Raw genomic sequence first — 15920 nt, 5'->3', positions numbered from 1 at the left:
GTACAGCCCTAAGATACGTAACCGCTGTAGCAAATTGCCACCGCAACACTACCCCTATTTGCTCCTCATTTGCAAAATGCAACTTAACAAAGAAAATGTAAAGTTGCTTTTTTGAGATGGCCCAGGAGCTGCCATTTGCTGCTGGATGCTTTGCTTTGCTATAACGAATACACAAATTGATAAAATCACAAATCCAATTGGAAGTTGGGATGCGCACTCCTTTGGTTTAATGTGTTTGTGAGTTCATTGAAGGTGGGTGGTGCCCCTGAGGTTAAGCCCACTGTACTTGGGTTCGATACAACTCTGTAGTGCACTGTTCTGTCGAGAATAGTGTCTCCCCAGGGCACTCGAAATTGAATGTTCAATAGTTTGTTCAATAAAGTTCAAAAAAGTTCAAAAACATGTAATTCTGTTTCAAAGCTTTTCTTTACTGATTGTTCATTTCATGATTCATCTCATGGTGTATGATTATTCAAATCATTGGCCCAATGCATTTCGGGCTGTGCCCTTCATCGGGGGCCCTGTGCAATTCTGTAACAATGACAAATAAAGTACAGTTTCAACAAACAAAATGATATCTCTACATTTGTTCATGTGGGTATAATCTCAATCAAAAATTGTGCATTTTTTCTATACATGCAACGGAGGAAGGAAATCGGTGCCGGTGGTATTGAAGAATGGAAAACTCTGATGGTGTGAAAAAATGAGTGCTCTGTATACGATAATGGTCGTGAGTGAAGGTGAATTGGGGGTGCCTAGGGAATCTTAACGGTGTGAACGTGCTCTGAGAGTTCACAAAATCTAACCTGGTCAGACGTTTGTATTGCCACACAGGCGTCAGATAATATCTGTAACGGAAAGGAAAATGCAAAAAATTAGCTGTGGTCGGTCTACGCGTTAATCGGAAAATGAAACGGAAATCATTTTTCGAAGCTCGTCTCCGTTTATAAAGCGGGCTTACCGGGTAAAGTGTTGTCATCGAATCCTAGATGGGATTCCGGTAAAGCGGTGTGCGTTCGGAAATTCTTCCGCGTTCATGGTTTGAATGCGGGCGGAAAGTTCCTATATTGTCAGGGTGAAGCTGATTGGCCGGGTGTGTGCGTAGTGCCAAATGTGACCATTGGCTGCCCGTGAGTCACGTGTCGAAAACAGTCCGTGACGTTATGTTTACAGATCGAGTGTGTTGTCTAATGATCGCGTGGACGGGAAGAATCAATATGTGAAACATAATGTTCACTCGGAGGGGTACAATGCTGTGAGGGAGGAAAGTGGAGAAATGAAGATAGACTTGAAAATTAAAATTAAATGAAATTAAAAATAAAGTACATGGTGTGTGAATGCTAATATGTGTCGTAAACTCATATCTATTAATTTTCACACCAGTAGCATGTGTTCAAATGACAGGGAAATTCATTTTATCAAATCGTAATAAAACATTTATCTACAAATAGCAACTGAATTCCAAACGTTCATTGAGACCTCTTGGGGTTGTGGATGACAGTCTATTGATCCAATATAGTTCGCGTCTTAACAAGTATTGGTCGTTGTCTCTTCCTGGAAGTAATGGTGCTATTTCTAAAATGCAAAACTTCAGTTGGCTGGGATTGTGGTGATGTTCATTAAAATGTACTGCCACAGTGGATTTGCTGGATTTGAGGCGAATGTTACTGCGGTGTTCTGTCAATCTGGTTTTTATTTTTCTGGATGTCTTGCCCACGTATGGGAGTCCACATGGACATTTAAGCATGTACACAAGGTTGGTACTGTCACAGGTGCCATTGACTTTCAATTTGATTTTGCTTCCACTGGATGGATGGTTGATTTCATTCCCTCTAATAATGGAATTACAATTTCCACAATTGTGGCAGGCCAACGTGCCTTTATATGTAGTAGGAGTTTGCATGATTTTTGGTTTCAATAGTTCTTTGAGGTTTCTCGTCCGTTCATATGCAAATCTGGGATTTGAAGAAAAAATTCCCTTAAAATCGTCTTCCAAGGCCAGTAACGGCCAGTGTTTTAGTATGATTTTTTTGATGTTATAACTCCTGGTGGAGTATTTTGAAATGAACACGGATCTCCGTTCCTCCCTTGGAGTGGATGGTATCAAAAGTTGTTGTCTGTTCATTTGTTTTATTCTCTTCACAGCTGGTTCCAGTATGGTTGCAGGTATCCCCGGTCCCTGAATTTCTTGATCATGTTTTCTTTCTGCTCTTCATACAATTGTGGTGAGGAGGTGATGCGTTTTACTCGTAGCAGTTGGGAGTAAGGAAGATTTTTTTTAGTGGAGGTTGGTGAAAACTTTGGAAATGCAACAAGTTGTTTCTGTCTGTCGGTTTCTGAAATACTGTAGTGTGTAATTTGTCTTGTTCTTTGATGATTAATACATCCAAAAATGATAATTGTTTGTGGTTAATGTTGTAGGTGAATTGGATCCGGTCATTGACATTGTTGAGATTTTGAATGGCTGATGTTAGTTCGGTGGTTGATCCTTTCCACAGTACAAAAATGTCGTCTATGTATCTTTTGTACAATATGAGATTGTCTTTCCATGATGGGTTGTTGAGAATGTGCTCTGTTTCATAAAAGTGCATGAAGATGTTTGCATATGCCGGGGCGGCACAATTTCCCATGGAGGTCCCGTTGCATTGTCCAAAAAATTCATTATTGTACTGAAAATAACTGTGGAATAATGTAAAATGCATTAATTCCATGATTAGCAGTTTCAGATTTGCTTCGACCGTTTCACTGTTAATTAGTGTGTTCTCAAGTGCTGTTAGTCCTAAGTCATGAGGAATTGAAGTGTATAATGCCTTCACATCGATGCTGGTCAGGATCATCTCAGTGGTGAATGAAGACTTATGCTCTTCTAAAATATTCAGAAAGTGGGTGGTGTCCTTGATGTATGTCGGAATCTGTTGTACTAATGGTTGTAAATGTTTGTCAATGAATTTTCCTACTGGTTCGTGGATTGAATTGACTGTAGAAACAATTGGCCGGAATGGAGGAACTGTGGGGTGCTTGTGTATTTTTGGAATCATGTAAATATAGGGTACTGATGGATTTTGTTTGATGAGGTATTCTTTTTCCTTGTTGCCAATAATTCCTGTTTCAATTGCTTTTAAAATGATGGTAATCGGGATTTTTTTGTATTCGTTGGTTGGGTCTCCTCTCAATTTCATGTAAGTGTTATTGTCGTTCACATGGTCTTTTCATTCGTTTCATAAAACTCGGTGTCCATGATTATGAGGGCGCCGCCCTTATCTGCCTGACGTATGGTGATGTTTTTATTTTCCGCCAAATTTTGAATGGCCATTCTCTCCTTCTGGGTGAAGTTGGTTCTTTTGGGTCTGGGTGCTTTGAAGATTTTTAAGACATCTTGGTTTACTACTTTTTCAAAGGCGTCAAGTACCTTGTGGCTCACTGGTGGTATGAAGCGGCTGGGGTTCCTGAGACCTCTCAGTTTATCTGTTTCGGTGTCTGTAATTGGTTTCTCTACCACGTTGGAAAAAAAAATGTCTGAGGCGTAAGTTCCTTAGGAATTTGTAAACACAGATTTGTGTTTCTAATAAGTTCGAGTGGTAAGTAGGGACAAATGATGTGCCTTTTTGTAGTGTTTTGGTTTGAAACTCGTTGATGTTCTGGCTTGAAATGTTGATTACTAGGTCCTGTGACTTCTGGTGTTCTGTGCTATACTTTCTGGTTGTTGATCTCTTGTTCTTCCTGCTTCTCCCCCTCCTGGTTCTTTTGGGCGTCCATGGCCTCTCTCTAAAAAAGGAGTCGATGTGGTAGTAGAAGTTGTTGCTTGTTGTTGGTTTGAGTCAAGTGTTTGATTTTCATCTCTGGATCTTTGAACATTTCTTGAAGTTGTAGGACCTCTTCTGTTGGATTGTGAATCATCCGATGAAGTCTCGTCCGATGATTTATACTGAGGTTTTTGTTGTCGTCTGCGGGCATATATGTCTGCCCAATTGTATACTTCTCCGGTGCGGTAATCAGTGGTGTCCCTTTTGAACTTTCTAATTTTACGTTCATTTATCTCTTTGGTGTAGATGTCAAGTTGTTTATTGATGTCTATTAGTACCTCATCCCATTCCTCCTTGGATAACATGGTGTTTAATTCATCCTTGAGTGTGGCTGTTTCTTTATTTAAATCTTCAATGAGTTTGGCCAGTTCTTCTATGATAAGTAGTATTAGATCAAGGGAGCACTTATTCAATATTGCGAACCATTTTTCTGTGAAGCGAGCATTATTCTTACACAAGGTTGATTTAAGGGATATCCGTAGACCTCGTGGAATTCGCTGTGCCTTGTGGTACTTTATTAAAGTACTTGCGTGTAATCATTGGTTAACTATGTGTTTAGACATGTATAGTAGTTGCTTAATGTTTGCTTGCGTTGAACCTGTACTGGTGCCGGGGCTTTCATCCTCCTGAATTAGAGCGTAGATTCTCTTTGAATCATCTTCCGTGAATGCCAAAGTGTCGGCCCTTTGATCAGTTGAGTGAGATAGGTCGTCAAATTGCATGATGGTCTTTGGGTGCTGTATCCACTGTTTTTGGTACAGAAATTGATAAAATCACAAATCCAATTGGAAGTTGGGATGCGCACTCCTTTGGTTTAATGTGTTTGTGAGTTCATTGAAGGTGGGTGGTGCCCCTGAGGTTAAGCCCACTGTACTTGGGTTCGATACAACTCTGTAGTGCACTGTTCTGTCGAGAATAGTGTCTCCCCAGGGCACTCGAAATTGAATGTTCAATAGTTTGTTCAATAAAGTTCAAAAAAGTTCAAAAACATGTAATTCTGTTTCAAAGCTTTTCTTTACTGATTGTTCATTTCATGATTCATCTCATGGTGTATGATTATTCAAATCATTGGCCCAATGCATTTCGGGCTGTGCCCTTCATCGGGGGCCCTGTGCAATTCTGTAACAATGACAAATAAAGTACAGTTTCAACAAACAAAATGATATCTCTACATTTGTTCATGTGGGTATAATCTCAATCAAAAATTGTGCATTTTTTCTATACATGCAACGGAGGAAGGAAATCGGTGCCGGTGGTATTGAAGAATGGAAAACTCTGATGGTGTGAAAAAATGAGTGCTCTGTATACGATAATGGTCGTGAGTGAAGGTGAATTGGGGGTGCCTAGGGAATCTTAACAGTGTGAACGTGCTCTGAGAGTTCACAAAATCTAGGATTCGATGACAACACTTTACCCGGTAAGCCCGCTTTATAAACGGAGACGAGCTTCGAAAAATGATTTCCGTTTCATTTTCCGATTAACGCGTAGACCGACCACAGCTCATTTTTTGCATTTTCCTTTCCGTTACAGATATTATCTGACGCCTGTGTGGCAATACAAACGTCTGACCAGGTTAGATTTTGTGAACTCTCAGAGCGCATTCACACCGTTAAGATTCCCTAGGCACCCCCAATTCACCTTCACTCACGACCATTATCGTATACAGAGCACTCATTTTTTCACACCATCAGAGTTTTCCATTCTTCAATACCACCGGCACCGATTTCCTTCCTCCGTTGCATGTATAGAAAAAATGCACAATTTTTGATTGAGATTATACCCACATGAACAAATGTAGAGATATCATTTTGTTTGTTGAAACTGTACTTTATTTGTCATTGTTACAGAATTGCACAGGGCCCCCGATGAAGGGCACAGCCCGAAATGCATTGGGCCAATGATTTGAATAATCATACACCATGAGATGAATCATGAAATGAACAATCAGTAAAGAAAAGCTTTGAAACAGAATTACATGTTTTTGAACTTTTTTGAACTTTATTGAACAAACTATTGAACATTCAATTTCGAGTGCCCTGGGGAGACACTATTCTCGACAGAACAGTGCACTACAGAGCTATAACGAATACACTCACACACATTTAAAATGTTTTCTTTGTTTTTTTTTAATTTACATATGTAAATGACGTTTGACTTATTAGATTGGTAAGTAAAAATAAAATGGGGCCCGCATCTTTTACACAGCTTGCATGCATATTGATGCAGGCACATGCATAAGTCCTAACACATGCACGTCTACAGGATGACATGGATGCCAACACCCATTGATTTATTTTAGAAAGGTTGAAATACTTACATTTTTGAACTGAGATTGTCTAGAGAATTTAATAGATGGGAAAATCGGAGAACTAATTCGGTTTATTTTTTGTCCCTTGTGAAATAATTCCTTCACAACAAGGAGCGTTAGAGGGAAAAAACAGCCAGGCCGCCCCCCACTCAATAATCACAAATACAACAAGGACCTGCCAGAGACTAGTTGGAGGTAGATATCCTCACGACGTTAAGCCTTTCCACTGAAAAAATCTGCTTACCCTCCTAAAAATCCAGGCCCTTGTAATAATGCAAGGCAATTGAGTTTTTTAAAGCTATTTCTATTAATCCTCATTGTACTTCACTTATCACAGAGCTCTGCGCCATTTGCACGTTTTAAAATGTGTGTCTTTTATTTATAAACTGAATTAATCAAATTACGGACTATGTTTTCTAATGGGCATCTGGTCAACTGCATGCTAATTTCTTTGTGACAGATTAACAATTCATAGTATTGCATTATTGAATTAATCCCTATGGACCTTTATGACATTGTTTCACATTAGTTGTTAATCACCTTTGAAGGATATTTTCAGATAAGGTTTGGATGATAAGTAAATTCCCTGGATTATTGTGCCATTGATTGTTGTGGACCAAAGCTTTCTTGGGACAAGTTTGTTGAAGTATTTTTTTTTTTATGATTATCAGTGAAGATGTTATGATTCCGAACGAAATGTTACTTGTTAACCTAGTTGTGTATCATTGTAATAGTCACTGAAGCCACAAATAATCACCCTGCTTCCCTCTGATCTTTCCATTCTCAGCAGCAAATTGTGATTCAGTTAAAATAAAAATTATGAGTATCTCCCTCGAAAAACCTGAATCTCTGTGGTGACAGCCAGCCCAAAGCATACACAGAGTTTGGATCTAATGGCTCCTTAAAAAAGTAGTGCACATTTTTAACTTACGTTTATGGAGGTTAGGCCTGCATGTGGATAATAACAGCTTTCATCTCCAAAACAACTTGTCAGTCATCAACTTTATTTGGTCATTAGACGATAAAAGCACAATAAAAAATCTCATTTGGGGAATAATTCCTGACATTAAAATCATATTGTAATCGAGTTGTGGTTACTGCTGTGGTTGTGGTTACTACGTGACTCTTTGTCATAAAACAATTATCAAATATCAAACAGCCACTATTATAACATTTCAAACAGTCAAGAGGAAATGTTCTTAATACAATCTCATCTAAAAATATCACTTTACAATGGAATCGTATTGCAATCAGCGAGAGCTATACCCCCCGTTTGCATATTAAAATCTTGTCTAAACAATTTCACTTTGCTATAAAATCGTATCAACAACATGCTATGCTTGTCATACCACCTGTAACTTAATGCAATTTTAAAATATTAGGCAGTCAAAAACAGATGTTTATGTTTAAAAACACTATCACTCCTTAAATCACAATGCATATTTAATTCTCAATTTCAAAGCTTGGGTAATAAAATACAGGACTGAGCTGCATGTCAAAGGATTCTCAAGGCTCTGGAGGAAAAGCAAACCCTACTGATAATTAGTGAAATATCTTCCACTAATAATTGGGCAGAAAAACGATATTCTTTAAGTGGGATATAGGGAACAGAAGAGAATAATGTGCTTGGTTGACTGGTGTAACTTTTCACCATATGGGCAACACGGTAATGAGGGAAACCAAGTACCTGTAACAGGAAAGGCCACTAGAAAATGTATCTTATTCCCTCTAAGCTGTGTGAGGTCAAATCTAAGCTCTGGCACATTTACCTATGTTAAATAGGACCCCATGCCATTGGTAATTGACAGTGGCACATATGGTTGGACCGTTATGAGGCCACTTACTTTCATAAACCTAACTTCCTCTTCGTGTGTGAGAAACTTTACCTTGACCTGGTTCTTAAAAAGTGGACTTATCCTATCCTTCAAAAAGGTTTTCAATTCCAGATCTCAAAGAGTATTTTTAATATACTGAGCCAAGGGATGTCTATCAAGTTCCTCTGCTCAGGATAATCTTCTACTATTCTTTGTGTAAAGCCCAATTCAGGAATGGACCGAATTTTGATCCCCCTTTGAATAGGAGCCAGGCATACTGGGTCTTACAAAAAGCCTACCTCCAGTTTGAGTTATGAAACTTGTGCTTGATTTAGGGGTCCATAACAACCATTTAAAAATGTATTCTCTGACCCCTGTACGGTCTTTACTGTTGTGCATCCCCAGACACCTACCCATTATGTACCCGCGCTAAGGATTTTGCTTTTATAAAGCATGATAATTTCTTTTAGGGGCTTGTGCCCAAATTTCCTAGTGAGCCTAAAAATTGATTCACAAGAGGCCTTCACCCTCTGGGACTCCAGGCGTATTACTCATTCCCACTGCATATTCTCATTACACATGAGATCTAGGTAATTAAAATCCTTTGTCTTTAAAATTGGGGTTTCCTCAACAACATTTTTTCGACCTGCTATTTTTTGGGCCGTAGGTCATGACAAAGGATTTTTGTGATTCACTTTAAGCTCTAGCCCATGCAGAAAATTATTAAAACCATCTAAAAGTAATTGTAGCCCTTTTTGCTGTACATGCATTTAAAACCACGTTATCCAAGTACAATAGTACTGGGTCTAAGCCGGAGCTAATTCTAGGTATATCACTTGTTCAAGAAGCAAAAAAGGTGTCCAGGGCATTGATGTATGCTAAAAATTAAATAAGTGGCCAATATACAGCCTTGTCTAATGCCACGATGGGCTTGAATAGGGGGCGAGTGAGCTCCACGTTGAGTATAACGAACCCTCATGTGGTTAACTTGGTTTAGGCTTTGTTAAAATGTGCAATAAAGGGGGATCAATCGCTGCCCGGCCTATGATGTCCCCTCTAGACAATATTTATGAAAAAGAAGTATTACTGAGACCCCTCACACAGGACAGAATATGTTTATGACCATCAGTTAAGATTCATACAATGCAGAACTAGGATTGCAAGTAAGTAAGACTTTCTTCCCTGTCGCCTTAAAGATGTCTGAGGTTGTATCGGTCTATTGCCCCAAAGTCAGAAACATATTTAAGGTAATGCTGGATTTCTTAGGGTAAGAGTTACTCCGGCGACATTGACTTTTGGAGTTCTGATAAGAAATTACCTATAATAGATAGGCTCTGCTTGATTGTAAGCATAGCATTTTCTTTAGGAACAGTTATTCATCACTATGTGTAGTGTGTGGTTGCTTGGGAAATCTATGAGATTAATAATCTGTAATGATCTTGGAATCACTAGGGCATCTATGCAAGTTATAGAATGGTTGTACTTGAGATTCCATTTCCATGGCATGAATGCAGTGTCTGATAGTAAAGCATTTTCAGACCTGCCCATTTACTCTTGTTGCTTAAAATGCAGTGTGTGAATGGCTGAGCGCTATGGCTTTATGAAGGAAATCTAATCAATAGGTTGCATAAACACCTGCAGTCTGACCCCTTGGAAAATGAGGCATAACACATGGATACTGTATTTTCTATTTGGTAATTGCCAATGATGGAGACAAATATGTTTGCAACACTTGGCTGTTGTAAAGTGTATGCTAATAGTTGTAGACTGAAAGTGTTAAATATCTAATGTCATTAAAGTTGTGCTTAACATCCCTTTATTTTTAGGATAAGAGAAGTGGAAGAGTTATGCAAGGGAAGTCTTGAATCTGTTTATTCACTGTATCCAACACTCTGCCGGTTGCAGGCTCTTGGAGAGCTTCAAAACATAGGCAAGCTTCTCTCCAGGTATTTCCTTAAATTATACTATTGGAACTATGGTCAAAAATACAGATTTGTAATCTTTTTTGTGAAGTGTATTTTTGCAAGCAGTGCAAAGTAATTTACAAATATGTGCTTCCAGGACTATTACTGAGGAGGACTTGTATGATGTTTACATGAAGTGGCAAAAGCAATCTCAGCTCCTCAGGGACAGTGATTTCAGCTTCCAAGAGCCGATAATGGCCTTACGAACAGTTATGTTGGAGGTCCTGCTGCAAAAAGAAAGCAAGAACTCTACACGAGAGTGCATTAAAGAAATACTCACCAAACATTTAGTGGAGTTTTCACAACTGGCACGGACTGCCAGAAATACTCAGGTAGGATGCACAAAGCCAGAAAATATGACTGACTAATTTTTATTCTAAGACCAGATTGATTCTTCCATAGTCTCACATGAAACTTGAATGTTCTTCCATATCAAACTGGAAATCCTTGAAAAGACTCAAACGTTATTGAACAGTATTTAGGGGTAAGCAAGATATTAATTCCAAGACTAACTTAGAGATATTTTTCAAAGATCATGTTCTTCTATGAAAGAGACAAGCCTTGTTAAACTTTTTTAATACATTTTTCTTGCATATTTAACAAAATCAGATAAGTGAGAGTTGAAATGGATCCCGTGAACTTCATGGCCTGCTCTGTGCAGGAATTTTGCTTTCATAAAGTACTTAACGGTTTTATCACTGTTTTCTCTTGTTTCTATTCCCTCAGCAGAGTATTTATCCTTTTACTATCCAGCCCGGTCTGTGACCCTGGAAACTTCTGACACACTATCCTAGTGCTCACAGCTCTGGGACAAGGTGGTGCTGTTTGTTTTAGGGCATTGCACTGGCACCAGTTAATATTAAACACGGCTATAACACCCTAGTGCACAAATGGTTCCACCCTGAACTAGCCCCTTCAGTTCTTTCTGTTCCTAGGTGTTGGAACTTAGGTATGTGCTACGGAGCCATGTTGTAAAATTCCTACGATCATTCTAGTTTATATTTATTTGTTTTAATGTTGTATTCCGTTTTCAAAATGAGTAATGGGTCTTTGGGGGTTAAAGATTTGCAACAGATGCAAAAAATGTAATACAGAACTCTAGCGACTGCTATATATGAGCCAGTTGGAAATCTATGGCTTTTTTCTGTGGGATCTTGATAGCCCTCGCAGTTTGGGAATTGACTTGTTTTCTCCACCCAGATCTGATGACCAGGTTGTCATCACGGAAATATGAGGGAAAAAGAGGGAAATTTCAGTGTAAATCCTTAGCTTTAGAAGGGACATATTCCGAGAAAGCAACAAATCCTTCTGTGAACTCAAAAGATAGGCTTGAGCTGGTTTTGGAATCACTCATCGGGCAAGTCTGTGGTGAGGATTCATTGACAGACATTTGAGCATAATGCAGGTACTTTGATATAGATGGCTCTGGCCTGCCTCTATGATTTAACTCCAACCTCTAAAGGGAGAAATGTTGTCAGTAATTTTTAAATCAAAGTCGTGTTTGGCTTCATTGGCTGCGCCATGCTCTTTTTACAGTAGAGGGCCAGTAATTTACTGCTACCCTGGCTTTTGAAAGCTCTGTAACGCTAAGAATTGATGAGTTTATGAGCAATTTACCCTATCATCCAGTGCTGGAGCTTGACGTGGCACAAAGGGCCAAAGCTAACATTGGTTTTCCAAGACAATGTGAACTGACTTATGCCAGAGGTTATTCATTGCCCAGTTAAAGTGCCATCTGCATCGATAACCAGGCACAAGGTTCAGAGTGAGGATTGATCTAGAAATAGTGAAGTAAGTTCATAGAAATATTAAGAATTATCTTATTTAGAAAAACATTTAATAGTTGGTTGTCATGTCAATTTCTCTTCGAGCATACAGCATTATACAAAGCCTAAAAGGAATAATGTATTGGGAGTGAATCTGTACCCACAGGATGTCAAAAGGTTGTGCACTAAACCAGAAAAGTGGCATCTTTCTGAGGTTGCTAGTTCCTGCATAGCTCATGTCAAGAATGTTTTGTCTCACGAAGTTGATGTCCATTTAAAGGTGTCACATATCCCAAATAAAGGAGCAGAAGACGAGGCACTATTTCTCCTATTTGATGAGGCTTTTTAAAATGTTATTTAATTTATTTGGGTGAAGCTTAGTTTGGCTTATACTACCTTCTTGACAATTTTGAGGAAATCTAGGTCTACTGTGAGAGGCTCTTTATTGTAAGAATGCAGTAACTGACTGTGGTGATACATTCTCTGAAGGCCTAAATGAGGCCTAATAATGCTTAGATTTTGCGTCTGGAGGATAGTGTGTTTCCCATGCTTCAGTGGTCTTTAGATGTGTTACGACAACCAGTCATTTGGACCACTGCCAGGGTTCACTCTTACTGAGGAACATATTCAAGACTTTGAAACAGGTGATAAATAGTGGCCTTAGTTCTTTGAAGTAGTTTACCAAGAGAGGTATCCTTTGATAAATGGATGGCCACTTCTTTAGCTAGGAGGAATTGTTTATGATAAGGGTTTCTGGTCCTTTACTGTGGGGCTATTTGAAGAACCTGGGCATGCTCCTCAGTGTTGAAAAATTGTTAAGGGAATAAGCTGGCAGTCAGATGGTAAGATGTTACTGCAGTACCTTTAGCTCCACTTCTAAGATTAAGGTTTGGTTACACTCAGTAACTTTCTTGACAACACCATATACTAAAATGTGTTGAGAGCTGTTGCTGGAGAAGCAGAAAACAGCTGCTGAAGTTTCAGCTATGATTTATTGACACATGGGACACGTCTTTAATATTGCATTTAGAACATGTCAATCCGTGCAGGGGCAGATTGATACATTTCTTTTTGGAGTACTAAAGGCTGACATTAGTTCAGTGTGTTCTGGATATAGTAAAAGTGAGATACAGACTCAATTAAAAAGTATTATGTTCTACTTCCTCTCACCACCTATCCCATCTCACTGAGGCCAGTACTCAATAAATAGTTGAACAAGAGCACATTCAGAATGGCATATTTCTCACAATTGGCATTTTTAGTTCATAGTTCTTCACTTTGGCATCAGGTCAGTGACTAATGTTTAAAAAGGTGCTGGCTGTGGTGACATTCTATCTATGGCTGCATGAGATGCATTGGTTTCTATGTTTCTTTTAACCAATTTGTATTTATTTTTTGGTCATAATATACACATCATACAATGCCATCCGAGAAGGACATTTGTACAGCTTGCCAGAAACAATGAATATCAGTCTATGTCAGGAGTACATGGTTCAATATGATAGAAACTTAATATCACAACAAACTAAGCTAAATAACAGATCACGTTGACATTGTAAGCATTGATAATGTCCTCATATGTAATGCCTTACAGTACTGTTGTGAGGTGCGTGCCGTGATATTGTGTGCAAAAAAAGACATAGCCAGTAGTCAACATCTTTCAATATTTGATTCCAGAGCTCTACCTTCCCTCTCACTTGGGAAATGGAGATAGCAGGCATCCTACTCATCAACCGTAACATGACAGTAGTATTGCCTCACTGAATCTGTCTTACCCTATGTAGGACGTAAAAAAGGACAATCGTCATTAGTTTGAAGGTAGTGCTGAACAGAACAAAAATTAGTCAGGCGTCCGGAGAAGAATGGGTAGGGACCAGTCAATCATCAAGGATCCTTGGGTACACAAGTGAATTAAATTACCACAGCGTGATGAGTCTGGGAGGGTTCTGCTGATGCAGGCAGTGTATAGGAATGCCTGTTGGTCAATACGAATTTGAATTGGAAGAGTCAAGCGGGGTCGCGGAATGGCGGTCAAATTCCTCCTGGGGCTGCAATGGGGAACTAAACCTCCGGGATGCAGCTAGTCGGGACGATTAAAGCATCCTGACTACCTGTGGCAATTTAATTCACTTGTGTACCCACAGATTCTTGATGATTCACTGGTCCCTACCCATTCTTCTCCAGACGCACTACCTTCAAACTAATGACTATTGTCCTGATGATGACCTGAAATAAATCGGGTTGAAACGCCATGGACTACCCAGCATAGAACTTGGGCGCTGGTGTGGTCAACCTATTTAGTCTGAATCTTGATATAACAAACATTGTATATCATTTTTGTAAATTTTGACCACACCCCTTACCCCTTGTCGCCGTTCATGCTACTCTCGTCACCCTTGTGTCACTGCGCCGTTCACTGTCACATAGCACGCCCAGTGCTCACTTTGTGTGTTATAGTCATTGTATAATTATTTGTACTGTAGTGCTGTTAGAACTACTTACAATATAATAACCTTTTTCACTCTACTTTCCTCGTTGTGGTCTCCCTTCCTTTGCCCCCCGCCTTTTACTGATTTATATCACCATTTTTACTGTCCTGTTTTAATGAACTCCAGTTGAGACACTGTTGTTTGTTGCAAACATTACCCGTACTCACCTGGGTAATGGATCCTACTCCTGTATACGTCTCTTTACCCTATGTAGGGCACCAAACTGAGTTCAGTGGGCTCTGAACACTAATAACCATCACCCAGCCGGGATGGGGGCATCCTGTGTGTCCTGCAGTTCTTGTAACATATTTGCCCAATATTCAACAATTGGAACCGTACGGAAACCTTTGGCCTCCATGGGTTTCTGTGTTGACCTGGCTGAAATAATGAAGTCATCATAGCAGACTTTGAACTATCATTCCCAGGAATGGTCTCTCTGAATGACTAGAAAATGAAGCTGCACATGTACTCATCTATAAGTCTGACACTATGTAAAACCCCCAATTCCCATGTAACACAAGATAGAGAAAAAAAAACAAAGCTCTAGGAGATAATTTAGATCTGAAGGGCAGTCTCGCCAGCCGTAGTTAATGGAGAAGTTGAAATATATAGCTACATTGTTCACCCGTGTTGGGAATTTCAAGTTGTAATGTGAAATACTCTTTGGATGCATACTTCTTTTTTTGTTCAGTAAATTTGTATTGAGTTTTATCCAAACAGAACAGGAAAAAACAAAACAATAATAAAATAATATATAACAGTATTGACGTCGTTAAGCGGAGAGAGGGCAGAGGTTTATACATTATACATTTGTTACTGCATAACCTTACATAGCCATACATAATAATAACCATGAATGCATCTGGGTACACTCGGCGGGGTGTTTCTTGTACAAATGTGGTCTTAAGTCGTACATTCTTATGGAGTCCATTACGTAGCTCCCCCTAAATGACATCCATGAAATAATAATAATAATAATAATACCACTAATACTTGTAATACCTATATTACTACTAAAAATAATAATAATAGAAGTAGAAGTAGAAATAGAAATAGAAGGAGAGAGATAGAGGGAGGGGAGAGGGGCGCTCACTCGGGGTCAAGGGTCACCCACATCATATTGGTATTGCCGCAGATTACCGGTGTTGCCTGTAAGTTTTTTCAATTGAAATTATGGGGGTTTAAACACCGTGCTTGTCTCATTCAGGGACTTCCATATTTTTCTATGTTTTGGTTTCCAGTTTCCAGGGGGAAGTTTGTAGAGCGATATTATCTGTGCCCCTCAGAAAGGTGAGCCATTCCTGCCAAGTTTTGTATGAGATTTTATTAAAGCTTTTCCAATTGCACATAACTATTTTACAAGCCAAGGTCAACATTAGATCAAGCAGAAAGCGGTCATCATCCTTTTTTAAATCTGGATCCTGGAAACCAAATAGGATATATGAACATTATTTCGCCTGGAAGATGTTGAAAGTCAGGGATATATGATTAAGGACATTATTTCAAAAAATCTGTAATAGTGGGCAGAAGAGGAACATGTGTGGCAAATCTCCTGTTTGGGAGTTACAGTTCCAGCATTGTGGTGACTGGATAAGTTTAAATTTGTGCAGTCTAGCAGGTGGCCAATAGATCCTCTTTATTATCATATATTTTGTTTGAGATAGTGTAGGAGAGATTTTATGTTTAAAGGGCATCATATGGGTTAGTTCCCAATCCGGTTTAATTGCTTTGCTATTCTGTTCAGATTCCCATTTCTCCTCATTAGTTTTATGAGAT

The 15920-nt window shown here is 39.1% G+C and overlaps 1 protein-coding gene across 1 annotated transcript in view; it reads left to right on the top strand.

Annotated features, from left to right (window-relative positions):
- The window catches only part of ATM (ATM serine/threonine kinase), a 1399724-nt gene that overhangs the window by 1088313 nt on the left and 295491 nt on the right, over nt 1–15920 (top strand). Inside the window, exons 45-46 of the mRNA XM_086935231.1 lie at nt 9752–9871; nt 9987–10221. Coding sequence (XP_086791357.1) covers nt 9752–9871; nt 9987–10221 — 355 coding nt within the window. The remainder of the gene's footprint in view (nt 1–9751; nt 9872–9986; nt 10222–15920) is intronic.

Source organism: Lissotriton vulgaris, chromosome 8 (genome assembly GCF_964263255.1).
Source record: "Lissotriton vulgaris chromosome 8, aLisVul1.2, whole genome shotgun sequence".
Taxonomy (NCBI): Eukaryota; Metazoa; Chordata; class Amphibia; order Caudata; family Salamandridae; genus Lissotriton; species Lissotriton vulgaris.
This window is presented reverse-complemented; position numbering and strand designations above follow the sequence as displayed.